General features: G+C 43.1%; 1 protein-coding gene across 1 annotated transcript in view; it reads left to right on the forward strand.

The window, feature by feature from the left end:
- Positions 1–22,269, forward strand: part of LOC142959875 (roundabout homolog 1-like) — an 80,335-nt gene extending 58,066 nt beyond the window's left edge. Inside the window, exons 5-32 of the mRNA XM_076101379.1 lie at positions 2,735–2,892; positions 6,296–6,416; positions 7,587–7,725; positions 7,829–7,956; positions 9,513–9,521; positions 9,831–9,955; positions 10,055–10,226; positions 12,570–12,775; positions 12,875–12,956; positions 13,057–13,225; positions 13,323–13,489; positions 13,589–13,710; positions 14,967–15,201; positions 15,437–15,558; positions 15,726–15,897; positions 16,163–16,360; positions 17,079–17,105; positions 17,947–17,986; positions 18,176–18,330; positions 18,484–18,849; positions 18,940–19,059; positions 19,152–19,290; positions 19,919–20,071; positions 20,184–20,641; positions 21,432–21,572; positions 21,664–21,885; positions 21,972–22,108; positions 22,255–22,269. Coding sequence (XP_075957494.1) covers positions 2,735–2,892; positions 6,296–6,416; positions 7,587–7,725; positions 7,829–7,956; positions 9,513–9,521; positions 9,831–9,955; positions 10,055–10,226; positions 12,570–12,775; positions 12,875–12,956; positions 13,057–13,225; positions 13,323–13,489; positions 13,589–13,710; positions 14,967–15,201; positions 15,437–15,558; positions 15,726–15,897; positions 16,163–16,360; positions 17,079–17,105; positions 17,947–17,986; positions 18,176–18,330; positions 18,484–18,849; positions 18,940–19,059; positions 19,152–19,290; positions 19,919–20,071; positions 20,184–20,641; positions 21,432–21,572; positions 21,664–21,885; positions 21,972–22,108; positions 22,255–22,269 — 4,298 coding nt within the window. The remainder of the gene's footprint in view (positions 1–2,734; positions 2,893–6,295; positions 6,417–7,586; positions 7,726–7,828; positions 7,957–9,512; positions 9,522–9,830; positions 9,956–10,054; positions 10,227–12,569; positions 12,776–12,874; positions 12,957–13,056; positions 13,226–13,322; positions 13,490–13,588; positions 13,711–14,966; positions 15,202–15,436; positions 15,559–15,725; positions 15,898–16,162; positions 16,361–17,078; positions 17,106–17,946; positions 17,987–18,175; positions 18,331–18,483; positions 18,850–18,939; positions 19,060–19,151; positions 19,291–19,918; positions 20,072–20,183; positions 20,642–21,431; positions 21,573–21,663; positions 21,886–21,971; positions 22,109–22,254) is intronic.
- Positions 22,270–22,833: the final 564 nt, after the last annotated feature.

The following is a 22,833-nucleotide window of genomic DNA, read 5'->3' on the forward strand; positions in this document are numbered from 1 at the left end:
CGGCCTTAAACTACCGACGCAAGAGTGAAAGAGAAGAAGGGAAAGATGCAAGTGAAGTAGACGATTTAAATAGAATATGTTGAAGCAGATTGAGAGATACAGGAGAAATATTAATCTTTCTGCAATCAAAGCGGGTTGAGAACAAATAAATTGTGTTTGTAATATAAAAGTATTTTTAAAGCAGAGGTAAGACAGAGGGTTCAATTGGTGGTGATTGTCCTCTGCTTAATCCCTAAAATCAGGGCAGTCATTGCAGGATGTTCACATTTTATTAATCAGCCTGCAACATTTTAATATATTCATCCAGCATGCTTGTCCTCATTCTCCCTCATCTATGGAGCCTGGTTTTGCAAACGCCACTGACTCAAGCGATTGTGGGCTAGACAGCAGTGTCAGCGACATCACTCCGAGAGACCGAGAGACTATAGCTATAGTCAGGATACGTTTACTGATTATCAGGATAGCATTCATTTTTTAAAGACAATGAATTTAGGAATGTTTAGGAATTGGAGACAAAACAACAGTTTTAGCATAGTTTAGGATTGCTTACATTGTGTATGCTTGCATGGTTTTTACTTGGGCATGCATCATTTCTTATTATGTCTTGATACATTGTCAGTTTTAGAAGCACATGTTCCAGATTATTTGTGTGCTTACCTGGCAAAACAATATAACATGCGCAAATGGGCCAACTTTCCCTTGTTCACATACACACCAAAACATGCACACTTATGAGAACATTCTTCACTAACCTTCATAAGCTTCCTTTGCTTTTAACCCCTTATCTCTCCTTGCCTTATGCCTTACACTAACTCCGGTGCTATCACCAAAAATAAATCTTTAACAAAAGGGGTTTGAGGAAATATTCCAGGTTTTCAAATCCTATGGAGACATTTGGACCTCACACGATAGTAAAAACAGATGTGTAACTCGATTGCTGTTGGACTAATAAGATAGTATCGGTCAATAAATCAACACACACACAGACACACACACACACACACACTGTACGCACAATTGTGATGGTCTCACTTTCTTCCTGTCTGAAGTAACCTCAACCATGTTTTTGTGTCCCACGAGGAATTCCTTTTATCATGTGACACGGTGGTGTTGCCGGTCTACATTGCCGGTGGAGGGGTGGGGGGGGGGGGTCGCCAGACAGCTGTTTCCCATCAGCACTCAGTCAACTGCAGTTATCCAGTTGCAACCCTGCTCAGAGGATCAGAGGGGCAGAGCAGCGGAGTGGAGCTCAAAGAAGTGCGGGGGCCAGAATGCCTCCAATTAGAAGGTCATCCCAATTTGTTTTCTCATATCCACGGTGCCCGTCAGGCGTCTCAGGCCTGCTTGTCCAGTGTCATGTACAAATCCAGAGCCAGAGGTGAACGAGTTGCCGCCATCTGGGAGTCATTATGCCTTTTCCTCATTGTTTCCTGTCTTTTCACCCAGCTCGACTGAGAACTGCTCTCTCTTTGTTGGCTCCGCTCCCTTGGCTTGTTCAGGTTCTAAGCCTCCTCCCCCCCCCACCATGTAATTTAAGACTGGGAATGCTTAACAGCAGACACTCATGCAGAGGCGTCTACATTAGCACATGTTGTTCACCTCATCAGAGGCAGAATATTTCTCACTTGTAGAGAACAAAAGGTTGCTTTTCATTCATGATGTACCCCTTTTTCTCTAACACACCCCCAATTCCTCGCTCTCTTTCTTGCAAAAGTGCGTCCCATACTACAGTTTAAAACTCTGACATTATTCCGGTAGAATTCTTTTTGACACACTTAATAGAATCCCTCGCTTGCTCCTCCTCATGCTGTTTAGGGCTCGAGGCTGTGCAGTGGCGCCCTTTATACACAGTCCGTGGTGGAGACGGCAGTGAGCCGCCTGTGGCCACCAGAAATCACACTCTTTCTGTTGGGCTTCTTGGAGTGGATGCAAGTTTTGCTTTGTCTCCAGTTCAGCTTCTGGTTCGCAGGCCCTACTTCTGTGCGCACGCTACTCGTTGTGGAGAGATGACAAATTGCTGTGGTAGCGTTTTCCGCTGGCTGCTATATAGTGGAGCCGTCTGGAGCTCACCTTTCTGCGTTGCTCTGGAGCAGTGTATCTTCTTGTCTTACTGCTTGTCATTGAGACAAGCAGCTTTCTCAGCAGCTTGTCTCAATAAACCCCCTGTTTGAGAAAGGGAGTAATCACATGAGAAATCCTTGCAGCTTTTGTCTCTTATAGTACAGTGCTGATTTACATGAAGGATATATCACATTTATGATGTAAAAGGTATTTTGGGCAGGAGTTGCTGTGCGTCATATATTTTACAATATCCTGCTATTCAGGTGGTTTAAGTCTTGAGAACGCCTCTGCTAGGTGATTGACAACATGGCCTTGTTCCTCTCACAAAAGGGGCGATAATTTAGTGTTTTGTTCATGTCATTGCCATGCTAGAAATAAGAAAGGGGTAGACAACAAAAAATGAATGAATAAAAAACAATTTCCCTGGGCTGACATGAAGAAAAGAAAACATCAGCATACAGTATGTCACAACTACTGAATCCAGAGCTTTACAATTCCCACAGGTGAAAGCTGGATACCACATCAGTCAGCTTTCTCATTCACACAATGAATACAGCCCCTCTTGGATGCACCAACAACATGAGCAAATATTGTAATTACATCGTCAAATCACAGTCAAACATCCTTAAATTCCACTCTGTTTGACTGTTTTGCTTTGCTGTGTGTTTTCCAGTTTTGCGCGATGACTTCAGACAGAACCCAGTAGACGTTATGGTCGCAGTGGGGGAGCCGGCAGTCCTGGAGTGCCAACCACCCCGTGGGCACCCTGAACCCACGATCTCCTGGAGGAGAGACGGTGCCAACTTAGATGACAGAGACGAACGCATCACAGTAAGAGATTCCACTTTGACCTCTTAACTATGACACGTCATTCTGACTTTTTAAGGAATAGTTCACATAAACATGTACATTTAGTCATTGCTTACCAATATGTCCGAGACACTGATCACCAGTTGGAACATCCACATGATTCAAAACATTACTCTACTGTATTTATCACTTGGCTTCACCACACCCGGATCACAAAATGATTTCTTTGTGGTCATGAGAACACTATATATAACATCATCTGTACCCATGTCCTCTTTGAGTTCCCAGCACAGAATTGAGACTGCCGGGAGATAAAATTGCTAACCATAAGAAGAAAACGTATGTTTTTTTGTATATGCCTGGTGGCAAAAATACACAACAATAGGAAACAACAAGAAGCTGGTACTTGAAAGTGTCATCATGTGAGCTACAGCATGTTATTAATCTGCTATATTAGGTTGTCATGTGGCGTACAGTACAGCAGTGATTTCCTTTTCATGTTTTTGTATACACACAACTGATTTCAGACCCGGAAGCGTATGACTGGTCAGGCCAGTAGGAACGGGCTTTTCCATCCTTTAACTGAATAATAGCACCATGTTTTAGCAACTCAGATGATTCCCTCTGTGTGTGTGTGTGTGTGTGTGTGTTGATTTGTTTATTTGAATGTTTGTGCATGCTCCCCGGGAACATACAAGAGCAAATTCAAAGCTCATGTTAGTGCGGAGTGACAGGTAGAGTCTCTCTGGGGGACTGTGATGGACAGAGCAGCTATCTCTGATTTAAGGAGAGGCATGGATCAGAGCCAGGGGGGGGAGGCTCCTCTGAGGGAAATACAAAGGCTGCTTTCTGCTTTGTACTTTCTGCGTGCCTGTCTTTGTCCCCCCCCCCCCCCCCCCCCAATCATCTTCTCTATATGGAAATATGTCTTTGCAGTGAGAGTTCACTCCAAGACATCACTTACTGTACAAAGACCAAAGAAGTCCACCACAAGTGATTCATAGCTACTTTCCATCCTTTTTGAGTAGTTTCCCTTGTGGCCTTGACCATCATTTATTAATTCTGATATGTAAATAACGCTGTGGGTTAATTCTTAATAATGATTTTTAGAAAGACTCTCACGCACAGGAACAGTTTGATGTATTGATTTTAATTTTAAAAGAAGCAGAGTGCTTTTATACGGAACAAATAGATCTCACTGTGAGCAGCCTCAGACTGTGTGGGCCTTCAGGGCATCTCAGGCTATATGTGAAGAAGAAAGAGAAGACATTGATACAGAGCAGAAACGAAAGCTGAGGTTTCAGTGTCCGAGATGGAGGATAGACAAACCACATTTTGGATTTCGTAGAAATGGAATTGCTGCTAAAAAGGAGGAGCGGTCAGTCCAGGAAATAAAAAAAGCTCTTGGTCTGCTCTTTAATCAGCTGCTAAAGTTACTAGTGCAGCACTATTTACAGCAAACAGCAGAACACAAGTATAGCATTAGTCCGTGGCATTGGTTTGCACCAGATCATCTTTTCAATTCTGGAGGAGTCGTTTACTGGCATCGCTACTTGCCACAAAATTTGATATTGGTTCGTCAAGGAACAGCTATAACACAGATTCAGCAGTTCAAGTGCCCGGGGATGCCCGATGAATCTAAGACATGAATCTCTTAATCCAAGGTTCAACTGGATGACCTCAGTGAACTGATTTTCATACGGTCATGCACTTAATGAAAATGTTAGTTCTTACTCGATGAAATGGAAAACTACAGTGCGGGAAAGATTATGAGCCAATGATACAGTTATCCACTGACATTCAAGTAATTGGAAAGAAATCCTTTATTGTATGTCTACATGTCATAGGTTACCCTATTTTATATTTGCTGCTATACCATGTAGCTTTTATTAATGTCATTTAACTGTTATGAGTTCAAGCAGTTCTCTCATCGTTCATGTGCAAATAAGCCACACACAAACTAAACTGTATAATACACAACAACAACAACAACAACAACAACAACAAAATGTTTTTGGATTTTGATATGCATTTGTTTTGGTCCAATAAAATACTTTTAAATATGAAACATTTTGCATTGACTCTAATGTGAGTCCAGACAGCCAAACCAAATCCACTGGATACTGATAGGAATGGCTGAATCTGCAATATCAGTTCCAAAATTCCCCGCGCTTTGCTATTTCTAGTGGTTGGCTTCTTGTATGCAAAGTACACGGGACCTCAAGTCACACCACAGTCTGTTAAACCGTCTTCTTAAAACCACATCATTTGCAACACATTTAGAATGTCAGCCATAGTTAAGGCCACGCTTAGTTTTTATTTATTTGCTGTACAGTGTGTGAGCTATTTGTAAGCGTAAGGTTCGCCTGAAGGAGGCTGACTAATACATGAAAGGCTGTTGGTTTCATCCCTGCAGCAGCAATTTAATGATGCATTCTATCTGTATGCTGGCGAGTGGAGAGTGCTCACCCAGCCAGGTGCTGCCTAGCATGAAGCTAAGTCCCCTGCCTGCTGCATGGACGCAGCACTGTAGGCAGCCTTGACCTCTGGCCTCTGTTAAGAAATAACAGAGCCGCGCTATTCCAGGCTGCGTGTGTCTCTAGTAGGCATATATGAATAGATGGATTCCGTTGCTTAGTGTGAGTGGGGGGGGGGGGGGGGGGAAGCAATCTTAAATCACAATAACGAGGATGAAAGTTTAATTGAATTCCAGGGAGAAGGTTTCAGATGTCTATGTGCAGGGAATGGCCTGGTGGTTGGTGTCATGTTAACCCGCTGTAGTATCATGCCGGCTCAGTGCTGCTCTGGTATCACCTCTGGCACCGAGTAGCTGCAAACTATCAGTGCAGTAGCACACATTGAAAGCTATAAAGACAGCTAACATAGTCTGTGGGGGCGTCTGGTGTATAGGATATGAAAAGAATGAAAACAGTATGGAGTGCATATATATCTTCCACCTCTTTGATGTGTAGGTATCTGTGTGTGTGTGTGTGTATATGTGTGTGTGTGTGTGTTTGTGCAGATTTCAGTATAGAGGAGATAAAAAGTTTGGGAAAGGCAAAGACGGCTGACTGAACATCTGAGGAAGGTCTCTACAAAGTGTCTTTGTTCCCAGGGTTTTGTGCTAATGTGGCACTAGATATGAATTATGTAATTTCCTAATGGTTGACCTTCTGTGCAGCTTGAAAAGCAGTGAACATTCTGTTCCTTAGATACAGAGATGCATACAGATGCACACAAACACTACATGCAGGACTTGAGCTGTGGCACATTTAATCATTCAATTTCCACTTTTTTGGCCAATATGTCCATTATGAAAGTGCAACACACACACCCTCTGTAACTCACAACCACAGTGCACACAAGGGTGATAAAGATCTCACAAGAAAACAGCTGTGCAACTATTTCCTGTGCTTTCTTTTAGATCCGCAGTGGCAAGCTGATGATCACCAACACCAGGAAGAGCGACGCGGGGAAATACATCTGCGTTGGAACCAACATGGTGGGAGAGCGGGAGAGCGAGATCGCTGAACTCACTGTGCTAGGTAACATTTGCGGCTTAGTGATTGCATTTCACAATGTTGGAGCGCTTCACTTAGTCTAAGTACCCTTTCAGTTCGCAGTTGTTTGGTTTGCCAGTCTGCTATGCACGGTTTTTGTTACTGGGATATAATAACCCATTAATTACATTGATTATGCAGCACTGCCATCCAGTCTGCCAGCTTTGGAGAGGTTTCCCTCCACACAAGTGCTGAACATCTACCGCTGTTACATCCAATGCTATACAACCCCTCAAACCTTTCAGTACAAGAGCTCCCCATTCCGCCCCCGGTCCCAAAAGCCTTTTTCCAGCCTCAATTCTCCAACCCCCACTTATTTTCCCAACATTTCCCATCAGAATAGAGCTCTTATCAGTATCACAGGGTTAGATGACCTTGGTTGAGGTTGGAAGTATAGAGTACAGTGCATCATTGAGCCATTCAAGGCTGTGAGAATATTCTTGCTGAATGCAGAACTAGGTCAAAATATGTTATTCTACAGGTTGTGCATAATAAATGACTTCGGAGACTGACGGATGATTTCCAGTAGAATGTGAAATGTTTCCAAACTCTATGATAATTGCAATATGTAGATTACTTTGCATATTTTGCTGGGTTTCCTTTTTTTATTAGAAGTGTGGTGTGGGTTTTTTGGGAGGGGAGGTTCGTAGGGAAAAATCTCCAAGCAATTAGTTGAAGTCGTGGGAGCAGACAGTATTTGTATTTAGAGAAAAAACAACACGATAGCTTAGTCCTAGTTACGTAAACATTTAAAATGTTTTCTGTTCCGCACCAGATAGTTGACTGTCTGCACTCACATTCAATAAATGATTCCAAAGTAAATGTTATTACTTTGCTGCAATTCCCTGCACAAGTTCCTTGCATCAAGTGCAAGTTATTGTAAACTGATTGAAACAAAACGAAACCTTTACTCCAAAGCAATATGCAATCCATCAATACACTTGTATGGTACAGTGACATTTAGATAAGTTACAGTAACTACACAAAGAGGTAGAAAAAATTACGACAATCTAAATGTTTTTTTCTTAAGAATAGAAATCATGTAAACTGTAAATATATTAACGTCAAAAGTGGAGGAATATAGATATAGAGCCCTCTTTGACATAATGACAGTGATGATTAGATGACTGTTTATGTCCGTTGGTGCCCCTGCAGAGCGCCCAACCTTTGTGAAGCGGCCCAGCAGTGTGGTGGTGTTGGCAGAGGAGAGCGTGGAGTTCCACTGTGTGGTCCAAGGAGACCCCGTTCCCACTGTCCGCTGGAGAAAAGATGACTCCGACCTGCCTAAGGGCCGGTAATGCACAAAACGCCCTCTATGCGCATTCATTTACCACGCTAACACGGTGTTTCAACTTTTTCTTTCATCTCTTGATTGTGTGTGTCCGTTCTGTCTACAGATTTGAAATCCTAGAGGACCATACATTGATTGTTCGCCAAGTGAGCTCTTCAGATGAGGGCTCCTATACATGTGTGGTGGAGAACATGGTCGGAAAGTCTGAATCATCCGCCACGCTCACTGTACATGGTCAGTACAACCCGACCCTCTCATGGAATGTCCTCTAAGCATTGTGCCTTCTTCTCTTCTAAATACACTTTTTTCAGAGCCTCGCATTTCCTTTTCATGGATGAGGAATTTGCCACACAGCTGCTTCTAGCTTAACAGGAGAACTAATCCTGTCTTATAGTGTCACAAATTAGCAGGCAGTGACTTTTCCTTCACATTACAGACAAGGCAGAGTTTTGGAGGTCATATAATGTGTGCAGTAATTATACAAAACAAGCAGTATAGGACATTACAGCAGTTTGTTTACAGTACGTTTCATGGTAATGTCCTGTATAAACCGAGAAGAGCATGCAAAGTAAATGTTTACTTTCTTGCAGACGATGGATTTGTTTGGTCTGTGGGTCCTGCCACATTGACACCTTTTAGTTCTTGAATCAGCGACCGAAAATGAGCAGTGAGAGATAGCTGCATTCACAGACCCATATATATGTGTATACACATAACCACACAAACACACAGCAGTGACACACTGGGTGACATAGCCTGTGAGGGCAGTAGGACTTAATTAAAGATAAGACAGGGCTGGTTGCATGCTGGGAAACGACATTGTTCCAATTACATCGTCTTCCTCTCGCACCAAAAAAACGGAGAAAACGAGTGTCTGGGGGGGCCATAGCTAATTTGGGCAGTGAATGGAGAAGGGCAGGAATACGCGGGAGTGTATTATGAGAGGAAACAGCGAGCTGCCTAAGTTAATGTATGTTTCATAATTAAATTTAAAAAAACTCTGGCAGGTGCAATCATAGCTTTTGCCTTATTAACCGTGGAATCATTTTTTCTGACCTAGAACATTTGGTTGATATTAAGCAGTTTCCATTTGAAACAGGTGTAGCATGCAACATGAAATTTCCCACACGCAATACACGTTTTTCTTCAAAAGTCACGTGATTTACATTTTTGAACACAACAAATATTGAACAATAACCACTGTCATCCTCTCACAGTAGTTGAAAAAAAAAAAAACAGCTGCCCAGCTAGCCATTCTTTTTACTTTACATCTAGTTTACAGATGTTGAGATGTACAATAGTTCCCATCTCAAAATGTGTCTTTTTTTTTTGTGCAGTAAATCCCTGCATAGCACCAGCAGTTCCCGCTTCTACCTTCTATCCAGACACAATGCTCTTTCCTCACCCCTCACAGTTTTATGTGATGTATGAGGATTGTATCTTTGTCCAAATACGCTTCAAGGCTGTCTGGCCCTATAATTCAAAGCAGCAATTACATATACCTTTCACACCTTACAGTCAACTAGTCTGTCGGGTCTAATCGGGGCTAAACAGCATCCCTTGTCCATTGACACCTGTTATTATTTGAATTTGGTGTGTGTGTAGATACGTTTGAACTTGCATCCCCATGTTGCTGACTGTCTACTGTTCTTTCATACCAATTCCATTGTGCTCACTCTTTCAAGCGTGCGTGTCAATACTGTTGAGTGCATCATTGCAGTTCCATAATGCCTGTGTGTGCCTTCATTACTCATTACAACTGCTCTTTTTGTGTGTCTTTTCCCTTGTAGTCAATACTGGTAAGTTGTCATCCGTCCCTCATCCACCATCTGACAGCAACAAGAAATCTTAAGCCCCTGTCATTGTCCTCTTCACTGTTTATCCATCCACCAACACAGTATGTAATTCACGTTATGTGCTGGTTAATCAATAGATATGTGCTGGGGTTTGTTTTCATTTGAAAAGAAGGTAAATAATGTCTGTTTCCTGCTTCATACACACTTAGCCTTTATTCCTTGAGCTTTTCATGCATACTGAGATGTTCTAAAACTGGGAATGATGACAATGTATCAGGCTGCCAGGTAATTAGGGCCTCATTTCCTCTGCAGTGCCCCCGGCATTTGCCATACGCCCCAGGAACCAGGTGGTGGCAGTGGGCAGGACGGTCACCTTCCAGTGCGAGGCCACTGGCAACCCACAGCCCGCTATCTTCTGGCAGAGGGAGGGCAGTGAGGTGAGATTGACACTCGGCCCGTCATCACAATTAATCACTACTCTTTGCAAATAGTAAATAAATGGGATTCTAACTCTCCGATCTTTGTCTTCTCTCCAGAGTCTCCTGTTCTCTTACCAGCCACCACAGCCCTTTAGCCGTCTGTCCGTCTCCCAGATGGGCAGTTTGACTATTACCGATGTTCAGCGCTCTGATGGCGGCTTCTACAGCTGCCAGGCTCTCAACATCGCTGGCAGTGTTATTACCAAAGCACTGCTGGAGGTCACAGACTGTGAGTAAAGGGAAGGTGTGATGGAGGGCAGATGGAGGGGGGCGGGGGGGGGGGGGCAGCTTTCTAGCTTTAATGTTTTGTCTTTTGGCTAAACAGACTACTTTGCTGCAGCAGTTGTCCATTGTTGAGCAGGTGTCTTAGGCTACAAACTGGCCTTGGTGGCAGACTGGTGAGAGCAACTAACTGTCAGGGAAGGGATTTCAGGATTCCTGTTGTTCACATGTTGGGCTCAAAAGCATCTGTTTCCATGGTGATTGTGTGTAAAGAGGGTCTGGACTTACCTCTGAAAATAAAATGTACTAACTAACAACAGTACCGTTTGTAATCTAAATTAAGAGGACTATATACATATATATAATTAATATTATCCATTGTAACTCTAGTTTCCATTAATACGACACAGTCTGTGTTTTATTTTAAATATATGTGAAGGGCAGGATTGACACAATATTATTTAAAGGTAATTTTATATGAAAAGTGGTCTGAGGGACTCTCATCCAAATCCTAGGTGAGGAAATAACTGTGTTAATTGTTAAAAGAAAAAAGCAATTAAAATGTGCTTGGAGGCCAACGCCAGTAATTACACACCACCAGCAAAGTCTACAAGCTCCCAATTAAATGACCTGTGTGATCACGAATACATGTGTGTGGGTAACTGCGTACTATGTACATATAAAATAAATTAATGACGATAAGTGCTTCAGGCTTTAACAGTCAGTTACTGCATTTCGGAGTTGTTCAGTGCTGCAGCCCTATTAGTTATAAAGGATAATCTGCTGTCTGTGTGGTTAATGTGTTCTGCAGCCTCCTTTATAGGGAAATGAGATGCATCCACTCAGTGAAAAATCTGTTACAGGTAATGGAAATAAGAGATGGGGTCATGTTTTATGTAATTTTTTCCAGTGGTCTAAAGCAGTGCACTCCCGCCGGTACCTGTTTCTCTCTACTCTCCCCTCCCCCAAATTATCTCCATCCCACCACACTCCCCTCATCCCCATTTGGAGTGGTGCATTTGTATGGAAATAACTGCCACCTCCGGCAGTTTTCAAGGCGTGTTTCCATCACCTTTTTTTTGGTATTTTTATTTATTTATCTAGAACCCCTGCCTCCATCCATAGGGTTTTAAAATGTAAGAGAGGGAAGCAAAAAGAGCTCTGTTATCTAAGTGGGATTGTTATTAGTTGGGCTTTGCCGTTGTGATTGGAGCCGGCTCCAGCAGTACGTATACTGCCGAAAGAACGATTAGTTGCTCTCCGCTGGAGGGGAAAAGTTGATTTATTTTTCCTCCACTGCCTGCACAGCCACCAAAACCTATTGTTCTCTCTTTACCAATTTTCATTTCAATATCTTTCACATCTTAGCTGTCTTTCATTTTCGGCAACGTTTCGGGTTTCATTTTCTCTACTCTCATCTTTCTTACCTTTATTTCTGTCTCTCTCTTCGTGACTTTGATCCTTTGTCAACATCAATCTCCACTTCCATCATATACTTTTGACAATACTATTTTTTTTTGGCATTTTGCCTTTATTTGATAGTGGTAGTAGATATGCAGACAGGGGAATGCAAGGAGATAGAGGGCAACAACCAGAATCGAACCGATGACCTTGCAGTTAAAACGGAATGCATCTTAGCCACACAGACACCGGGAGTCCCCACTGTTTTTACGATTAACAGTCTGAAGTTCAATACAAGAAAGTAATATACCTTTTGTTTCAACAGGAAATAATAGCATCCTGTGAGCAACTGCTCTCTTATAAGTGTATTAAGCACACAAATCACATGTGTACGACCCCAGAGAGTGAGATCTTTCCCTAACCTTTCTTTACCCATACTGTCCTTATATTGACTACATTGTTTCTCAAACCTCAAACAGATGTTTTTAGGTGACTAGACATGACCCCAAAAACCATAAACAAGTTTTAGCTGGAGTGGCTCTTGTAGGCTGAACATAAAACGCATGTGCAATGTGAATAATTTCAGTTTGAACGAACATTGCAAGTTAAATATGACATCTTGGCATGTTATTGAAAATAATGCTGGTTTGGAGTCTCCTCGAAAACATATATTAACGCATTCTGAAATTTGAAAGCTTCTCAGAAAGCAAATAAAAACATTTCTAAAGCACTAAATATTTTTGTTTTGTTGACTGCTATGCTCTCAGCAGACAATTATTTCAAAATGTATATTTCAAAATACGGCCAATTTTCAATATTCCTTATTTTGAAATGTGTCCAGTATGAACCACACACATGTTGTAAGTACATAGCATGTAATAAGGCCACCGGGCATTTTTTAACATTATTAGTCTTTCACTCCCTTACTTTTTTATTTTTTTTTTATTAGCTGGATCAGACCACCCCCCTCCTGTGATTAGGCAGGGCCCACTCAATCAGACCATTCCTGTGGACAGCACAGTGGTCCTGGGTTGCCAAACAGCTGACTCTCCACCTCCTACAGTCCACTGGAAGAAGGATGGTGTCGTGGTGTCCCCAGTGGACTCCCGCATGTCTGTAGCAGACACGGGATCACTGGAGATCCGCTACGCTAAGGTAGGAGGAGTAACACAGCAGTTAGTAATTAGCAATTACAGCGACAGCACTGAGCCAAGCCAGCCCACTAATGTCTGCTACTGCACTTCCTCTCCTCAGCTGGGAGATACAGGCGTCTACACTTGTGTAGCTTCCAGTCCAAATGGAGAGGCTTCCTGGACAGCTTACTTACAGGTGGAGGGTAGGTCACACAAATACAGACGGAGTCGTAAATGTTGTTAATACATGGTGAAGAGTCCTGTGTAGTGTACTTACATGCATTTCTTGGTTTCTCTGTCCAGAGTTTGGAGTTGTTGTTCAGTCCAGTCAGCCAATAGACCCTAACCTGATTCCCAGTGCTCCATCTAAACCTGAGGTGACTGACGTCAGCCGTACCTCTGTCAATCTGTCGTGGAAATCGAAACCCGATGCTGGCGCTGCACCTACATCTTACCTGATCGAGGCATTCAGGTTAGACACATGTAGTATATTGTAATCGCCATCCATCAAGCTCGATGAAACTTCCCTTGCATCTGTGTTGTTACCATTTTGTCACTTCTCCCTGCAGTTATACGTTAGGCAGCAGATGGGTGACCCTAGCTGAGCACGTAAAGACACAGACTTTTGTATTGAGGAACCTGAAGCCTGCAGCTGTCTACCTCTTTATGGTCAGAGCGGTGAATGCTTATGGCCTCAGTGACCCCAGTCCAATCTCCGACTCTGTCAGAACACAAGGTCGGTGTGGGCTTTTCATTCCTTTTACGTTCCAATTTCAATTCGAATGAATGCATCATTGTTGCCATTTCACTCCTTTGCTTTCTTTTGTACCGACAGACAGCACTTCCACCATGCAGGGAGTGGATCACCGTCACATCCAGAGGGAGCTTGGCGACGTGGTTATCCACCTGCACACACCAACAGTCGTGTCATCTTCTGCTGTGAGGGTGCAGTGGAAGGTAAGGGGGCCATACCAGGATGACCGTCCTGCACACAGTCAACATTTTTGCTACATGTCAGAGTTAAAGTAAATATGGGAAAAGGTCAAATGTGCAATTTAACCAGTAAATGTAAACACATACTGCATATCAACAAATGATGCAAGAGCCAAGGGGTTGTGGTTTAAAAAATGTATACTCTCTGATATGTTTTCAACACAAAGCAACACAAAGAAGTGAACTATCAATGATGAATGGGCAAATACACGTTCAACAGAGATGTAGAGAAACATTGAGATCTGAACAGTTCAGGAGGAGCTTCTCGGCTAAAATGCCTTGTGTGAAAGTAAATTGTTCAAAGTTTGCTTTATTGTCAATTCCACAATGTACTGGACATACAGGGGAGTTGAAAAGACGTTTCTCTCTAGTCCAACATATAAACATATAAACATATAAAGTGAATACAGTGCAATAGATTAAAAAAACATTTAGACAATATATATATAATAAGAGAAAAAAAAACAAAAAAACTATCAATCTGTATTTAGCAGCAGTTGGACATGGGGAGTCTTAAAAGAGAGGAGGGAGAGAGTTCAGAGAGTTCAGCTTCCTAACAGCCTGGTGGACGAAGCTGTTTGAGAGTCTGGTGGTGCGAGCACGGAGGCTCCGGTATCTTCTCCCAGAGGGCAGGAGGCTGAAGAGACTGTGTGAGGGGTGGCTGGAGTCGCGCACAATCATGGTCACTTTGCGGGTGAGGCGAGTGTCATATATGTCCTGCAGGGAGGGGAGTGAGGGGAGTGAGGCACCAATGATCCTTCCAGCTGTGTTCGCTATGCGCTGCAGGGCTTTCCTGTTGTAGTCAGTGCAGCTGACTAAATTGTTGAAAAGATTTAATTCATGCTGAAATTACATGTGGGTTTCTCTCTAAGCATTTATCAGCAGAGCACAAACCCACTGCACAGAGAAGTGAATTCATCTTTGGAATGTATTTGCGACATTTCTTTAGCGCGGATGCTTGTGTTTGGATATGTGTTCTTCTTCGCGGAAATATCCTGAGGCAATCTTTGTCATAGTTGCGCGGTTTAAATGGAAAGTGCTTAAATCCTCTCCTGGCTTGATTTTAACCACAGCCATGTTGAAAGGAAACTATCAATGACCTCATATTATGGTTTACAGTGAGAATTCACAGATGAGAGGACATGCTCATTATCAAAAAGGGCGTCACTGTCACATGTTGTGACATTTATGTGGCATGTTTTATCTCTTGCACCTCATAGGTCGAGCAGCAGTCCCCATACATCCAGGGTTACAAGGTGCTCTACAGGGCGTCCGCTGAGCACGGCCAGCCAGAGGGGCAGTGGAGCGTCCTGGAGGTGCATGCCTCACGGGAGGACGGGGTGGTGATCGGTCAGCTGAGGAGAGGATCCATCTACGAGTTCAAAGTGCGCCCCTTCTTTGATGAGTTCCAGGGAGCTGACAGTGAGGTGAAGGTGGTCAGGACATTGGAAGAAGGTGAGCGGTATTAAATGCATACATAATTAGCTGAGAGGAATTAAAAGACTTCGGTGCAACTCTTTAATTTCTTTCAATACTTATAGTATAGTATATATTTGGAGGACTAAATGCTAGGTATTGCTTTTAAAGTGTGCAGACCTGTTGGAGATGCAGACCACAACTGGGATGCAGACAGCATCAAATGAGATTTCATTCATGTGTGCATGGTTAACTGTATACTGCGTTGTCTTAGCCCCTAGCAGAGCACCCCAGAGCGTTACAGTGACAAAAAGTGATGCCAATGGGACCGCCATCCTCGTTGCTTGGAAACCGCCTCCGGAACGGGAAGAAGCTGGAGTCATTCAGGAGTACAAAGTAAGAAAAGAAGGCCCCCGCGCTCTCCTGTACACATGCTTTGAATTATGTGTGTAACAGTTAGAATGTAAATGACACCTTTGTGGGGCTGATGATGCCTCTTGTGTTGTCGGATGTGTCCCTCAATCACTGTCATCTCGTCTCCTCTCGTCACCTTCTCTTGACAGATCTGGTGCCTGGGCAATGAGAGTCGGTATCACGTAAACCAGTCGGTCGATGGCGCCACCTTCTCTGTGCTCGTCTCCAGTCTGGCGCCAGGAATTCGTTACAGCGTCGAGGTTGCGGCCAGCAATGGCGCTGGACCTGGGGTCAAGAGTGATGTCACTTTTTTTCAATTAGGTGAAAGTTCTCCCAAGTGTTCGTTTAATTAGGTGTCACAAAACTAGGCCTCAAAACAATGACACAGCATCTCATGGTGGAAACTTCTATAGGGTATCTTAAAAAAATGTAATAAAGCACCATGTTGTGCTTACCCTGCTGTTACTTAGCTTCATATAGTTTTTTTAACGATGCTCTTGTATCTTTCCTGCTGCATCAACATTTTTGAACATTTCTCGTGCACGTACTGTATAATGTCTCCTCTCTTTCTTCTTTTGCTGGTTAGACTCTGCAGGCCAGATGATGGATATCAGTGAGGAAAGAGACACGTTGTCTCAGATCTCAGACGTGGTGAGGCAACCGGCCTTTATTGCTGGCATTGGCGCCACCTGCTGGCTGGTCCTCATGATTTTCAGCGTGTGGCTCTACCGTCATCGCAAGAAGAGAAGTGGCCTCAGCAGCACATACACTGGCATCCGCAAGGGTGTGTGTTTCTCTGTTGTGTGTGTGTGTTTTAGACAGGTAGATTAATGTATGTTAGCTCATCATACAGGCCATGTGTGCATCTGCAAAAACAGTTTATCATGTTACTTTTGTGGGAACATTTGAAGGATTGTAGAAGGGACGGAGCAATGACACGCTGCCGCCTCACTAAACAGCAGTCTTCCTCTCGGTGACATTAAGGAATCATTTAAGAGGCTAATGAGCAGATCACATCAAAGGCTGAAAAAGACTGTTATAATCTTCCTTTGACACAAAGACTTCAGAAACAAATTTGCAATTGTGACCATGCAGCCAGGCAAAGGCTGACCTTTAGCCGTTCATTTGTAGAGTGTCATTTCTTCTACACAGCACAGGTCTTAGAGACACAGGCCTGTCAACCTGCCATTACCATGTCTGCTGCGATATCACTGTTATTTTCCCACTCTCTCTTGGCTTGCCTGTCACCCCCCCCATTAACCTTCACCTGGGCACTTTTCAAAGACAGAGGCAGCAGTAAGGCAGATGGCATGCGGTTATTTCAATGTTTGTACAGTTTTTTTACATGAAGAGATGTCCATCGCACAGCAGAGAGTGCTTGCATAGACACGTCAAAATCTCATGGTGTGAGTTAACGAAGCACATAGCTACTGTAACAGTAAAGTTTATTGAAATGATTTCGGTTTGCTCATCTTACTCCCATTCCCTGTCTTTCCCTACAGTCCCGTCATTCACCTTTACACCTGCAGGTATGTACAGTATGATTTTCTGTTAATGTTTGTGATATTTATTGTGTAAAGCAAGTAAGTTAATCGAGTTATTGTATTTTATTCCGTTCAAATATCCCAAGATGAAACTGCATCCTGTCTCTTGCAATTCAGTTTTTCACTGTCATTTTCATATATCAAGGTATGGAAGCAGAACTGGAAGATTGCACAATGCTAAAATAGCAAATTAGTGGGATTTTATGAACAGCTCAACATACAATGTATTCACATAGTGAATAAAGTAAAACATCATCAAGAATATGAGCTAAAAGGGAGATCCAATAGTTCTTTCTTTGTAAGAAGTGTATATGTTGCTAACTATACAGTACATGATTGAAGTACTAGCATGTCAATATATATTTGTTGGGTACAATTTTGGATTGAGCTGATGACAATAATGCAACAATCTGCTTTTGCATAATCATCTATATGCTGATGTGCCAAGCCCGCCTGCTCACTAGGCTAGGCTCATTTGATCAAATAAGTAAAATACAGAATTCTGCTGCTCTGAGGATTTTTATTTGTTTGATGTTTTACTGGTGGCAGAAGGGAAACTGTCTCAAACAATGTGTCTAAATCAGTTCTTAAGTTATGCGGAGGTAGGTAAAGGCACAGGAACTTATTTATGTCGTGTTCATGCACAATAAACTATAGAGTCAGACTTTGTGCCCTACCGAGTGAAGCATGTATTAAAGTGAGTGCAAACTTTTGCTTAAAATCTCTGCCTGCCTTTCATTTTTTTTCACTTTATCTGCCTTTTGGCACTTCTTTTTGACAGCTCATCAAGGTTTAATGTTGTTGTTTTTTCTTTATCTCCTTTCAGTGGCGTATCAAAGAGGAGAATCTGTGTGCAGTGCTGGCAGGTGAGTGATATTTCTGTCCCTTTGTGACATACAAAGACTCACAGGAGAAAGGCAGTTACATTGTGGAAACACTGGGGGGAGATGTCTTCCTTCTCCAAATGATGAACCTTCATGCAGCCACCCCATGCTCATTCATCAGCGATAATGGCAGGTTTTGATTGACAGCACCTCTGGTCCTCCTTGTTGCAGACCTGGCCTTCTCAGCATGGGCGAACCTCTAAACCAGCTGTGGCTGCCAGACAATTGGCCGAATGCATGTGCCAATCACAAGGACTGCAGCATCAACTGCTGCAACAATGGCAATGGCACCAGTGACAGTAACATGACAACATACAGCCGACCAGGTTAGTGCAAGACTGAGCTCATGTCACAGTTCAGGAACTGTGGGAGCTTCTGAGGTACATATTGTGTGTCTTATATATATGCTGAAGCTTTGTGACTTGTGTTCTTCCTGTGTTCATGTGCTGCTTTGTTTCATGCTCATGTTTTATCCTCAGCTGACTGCATAGCAAACTATGGAAACCATCCAGAAAACAAACAGGGGGGACAGCTTGGTTCTGAGACGGCCATTTACAGCGATGTGAACCTCTCCAACAAGCTCAATGAGATTAAAACGTTCAACAACTCCAACTTGTGCTACGCAAGTCCAGGAGGAGATTCAGCAGCCACATACGAACCCATCCCGTACGCCACCACACAGCTAATCCAGGCCAGCATCAAGAATAAGGCAGTCACCGGCGGCGCTATAGCAGAGCAAATGGACATGCCCTGCTGGAAACAGCCCCCCAACCTGCCTCCAATACCAAAGGAGATGGCAGCACAGATGCAGTACAACATATTTGAGCAAAACATGCTAAATAAAGGTGAAGTAGGGTCGCATTTGATTTGCTTTACACAATTTATGTAAAAAAAAAAAAAAGCTGTTGCAAATGTTCTTGCGTCTTTGTCTTCAGATCATTTTCAAGGAAGTGAAGGAATGATCCATCCTAAAACTATCCCTTATAACCAGACCCGTGATCACAGCACAGGAGGCTCACACCACAGCTCTGACAGAGGCAGCAACAGCACCTCAGGTAAGGCCAACGGCTACTCTGTACAGTGGTGAATTTTAATGAGGCAAGCCATAAGTCTGCATTTACCTTGATGTTTTCTTCTCACCTCTCAGGGAGTCAAAATCAAAAGAAAGGAACGCGGGCCCCAAAGATCGCAAAACATAATGCAGTAAGCTGGGGAGAAGCTCTGCCCCCTCCTCCTCATGCTAATGCCTGGGACTGTGATGAGTACAGCCTACCGATGGAAAGGAGGTATGCGGGGGAAGGCGCACACAGATGCATGTTACAGCACACACTAATACGTAGACATGCAAAGCTGGAGTCTGGGAAGAGATAGCTGCAATAGTGCGATTGAAAATGCCCTAAAATGTGCACTGAATAGATTACTTTTTGTTCTTGACTAATATATATTTGATGTGTTCAATTTCAGCTATTGCATGATAAATTGACAAAAACAAACAGACTGTGCTGAAATGATCTGACTCACACAAGCATAATTGGAGGTATGATGTGAACACCTGCAAACCCTTTTCCTTATAGTCACAGTCAACACCAAACTAATTACACAATAGATTCTTGTCATTGTCAGACCGTTTATTATGACAACAGGTTTTATATAATTGCTTCATACTATGCACATGGACATAACAGAAACAATGCATTCAAGAGACGTGCAGCATTTCAGCAATAAAAAACAGATGGTGCAGAAAGCCTATTGTTCTTCTCTGTACTTTTTTTTTCTATGATGGAAATGTGTTGTTTGATGGCGGACCAAGGGATTTGCACACAGGTCTAATGGGCTGTGACTAATGTGTCAGGACTGCCAGCACCCCTCATTCCTTTTGCCATTACCTCATGTCAGTTGTCCTTTTCTTTTCAGTTTTGATCCAGAGGAGAGAATAGAGGGCGGCCCCACCCCACCAGTAAGAGCGGCAGCCTCATCTCCGACTGAAGTGTCCTATAGTCACCCACCAAACACAACATCACAGGGAGACCTGAGCAATGGCCTGCACGATGGGACAGAGCACCTCAGGTAACCAGATTAAACCTTCCTGACACTGAATTCTGTCATTTTTAACTGACGCTATACATTTCATTCTTTTGTTGTGACAAGACTGCACAAATGTTTTTAATGCACTTTCCAGCCAACACGTCGCCAGCCACCTTCGCCCTCTTTCCCCAACACACACCTACAGCTCGATACCCTTCTGCATGGACACCGATGTACAGGAAGAGGAAGAAGAAGAGGAGGAAGAGGAGGCAGAGGAGGAGACAGACGCAGAGCTCGCTGAAAGTCACTACAGCCAACACCACGACCGGCAGAAGCACAAACACCAGCTGCACCACCCCTCTCCACACAAGCTGCTTCTCCATGGGCTGGAGCAGACCCCAGCCTCCAGCACGGGGGATCTGGACAGATCGGTCACAGGGTCCATGGTTAACAGCTGGGGCTCAGCATCTGAGGACAACATCTCATCTGGCAGGTCCAGTGTTGTCAGCACCTCGGAAGGATCCTTCTTTACAGACGGCGATTTCAACCAGGCAGTAGCCCCCTCACGGGATGTTGTGGGCCTGCGCATGTGCAGGTACCCAGAGGAGTCAGGTGAGAAGACTTCTGGGGAAGAAAGTTTGAACACATTAACATGTTAGCATTTAGCTCTAAGCCATACTGTGCCTAAGTACAGCATTTACAGAGCTGCTAGCATAGAGTTGCAACTTCATAATTTACTGTATTTACTTAAATACATGAGTTACCATGTCCCTGAGCAACAATCAGTTACAGTTAGTTAGTTGGTCATTGTAAGACTCTGCGTGATCAGGACTGTTTGGGTGTAGCTTTATCAGATTTCATTGGAAGGGTACCGGCAAACATAAGCGAAACATTAGGCAACTGTCATCACATTTCGTTTCAGCTGTTGCTAAATCCTGATTGGTGCTCAAAAGTTAGTGACTTTACCTTGTTCATACCAAGTCCAGCCCATTCCAAACCAGAAATAAAAGCACGGACGCAAACAGTACACAATAAAATGTTCCGACTTTAAAAGAATACGTTGTGTTTATGGACGAACACATTGCTCACAGTGAGAAGCCGATTGAAAAAAAATAGGTTTTCAGGGCCTTTACATTCACCAAGTGAGTTTATGACTGATCTATAAATTAAATGAGGAGATCATATCATTTTTATATGAAAAACATGAACTTTATAATGTCATATATCATGACTTTATCTGACCCTAATAATCTTCTAGATTCATTTTCTGTTTGAAAACGTAACATTTCTCTCTTAGTATTTTACAGTGTATCAACTTTAAGTGTACGGTACTCTTACACGTGACATGTTATGTGATCTAAACAAATTCATGATTTGCGCTGAATCTGTGTGATGATTTCAGGCCGGCGGCCCCAGCGGCCCAGCAGCCCCATGTCCACTGACAGCAACATGAGTCCTGCAATAACACATAAAAGGCCCAGAAGGCATAAACAGAACCAGTCTGGTCCACAAGGCTACCAGCCCAAAGATGTCTTCAATGATGGTGAAAACTGCACCAAGAATGAGTTAAGAGATTTACTCCTGTTTATCTCCTAATAACTCTAACCATTTGGATCTCTCTCCCGCGTCCCCAGACTCCTGCATGCCTCTGAATTTTTCCAGCCAGATGTCCCACAGCGACTATAAAGTGAGGGGGGCCACGCTGCCCCGGATGGGCTCTGGGGAGGACCGGGGTCGACGCGGCAGCACTGGGACTCACAAGGCCAGGGAGGCTACAGTTGAGCAGAGGGAGAGCCAGGACAAGCACAAGACTCCACCGGGAGGAAAAGGAAGCAGCAAAAGCCGACAGCACTCAGGCACTGGATGAATTATATTGCACAGTTTTGAATAAGTCATGTAATGACTAGCCAACTAAAATGTGCTTTCTTGTTTCGCTCAACAGAAATTGGGGATGTCCTTCTGTACAGTCGTCCCTCTTTCCCATCAGGTCAAGCTCAGAGGGAGCCTGATGAGACTAATTCATCCAGCTTTATGTCATGTGGAGACTCAAGGACCAAACAGGGAGGACAGGTGGAAGAGGTAAATCAAAATCAGGAACACAAATCTAAATAAAGAATTCTCTGTTAGCCATTTGGTTTTTCTATTCTTAACTGTGACACAAGTTAAACATCAATTAAGTGTGTTATTTGCAAGGAGAGAAACCTGACACTGTTTTGTTTCCACAGTTCCTGAAAAGCTAAGAAGCGATGTGAGCACGAAAGGAATATCCTACTGTTGCTTCAGAGGAAGGACTTTGACCTTTCGACATGGAAAAAAAAGACTCTTAAAATACTGCACAATACATGCCGTTGTTTTCTACTTCAAATTTCTCATTAGGTGTTGGAAAAAAGAAAAAAAAGTGCCCTCAATGTTTAAGTCTGTAGACTTCAATTTGATGCACTGTTTATTGTTTGCTTTTTGGGGTGACCAGGAGCCTGAACCGCTGGTTGCTTATTTAAAGTAAGATGAATGCACATTTGATGGCGGTCGTGAGTGTCCACATAAATATTGTCCATGGCGACTGCTTGATGCGGTCTGCACATGATCTTTGCTTGTCAGTTGTCTTGTTACTTTACTATAATTGCTATTCAGTCATTACCAGCCATCTTGTAAATTCTTGAAATTGTTTACTGCCACAGAAGTGCTTCAAGTTCAAATTTTATATAACAGTGTTAATGTTTTATAAGTGATGTACATCTTGTCTTTGTATTATTTGTCCTACTTTGGTTATAAAAGCACAATCACTTGATTTTATTGTAAGTTTT

Source organism: Anarhichas minor, unplaced genomic scaffold (assembly GCF_050575085.1).
Source record: "Anarhichas minor isolate MPS153535 unplaced genomic scaffold, ASM5057508v1 ptg000027l, whole genome shotgun sequence".
Classification (NCBI taxonomy): Eukaryota; Metazoa; Chordata; class Actinopteri; order Perciformes; family Anarhichadidae; genus Anarhichas; species Anarhichas minor.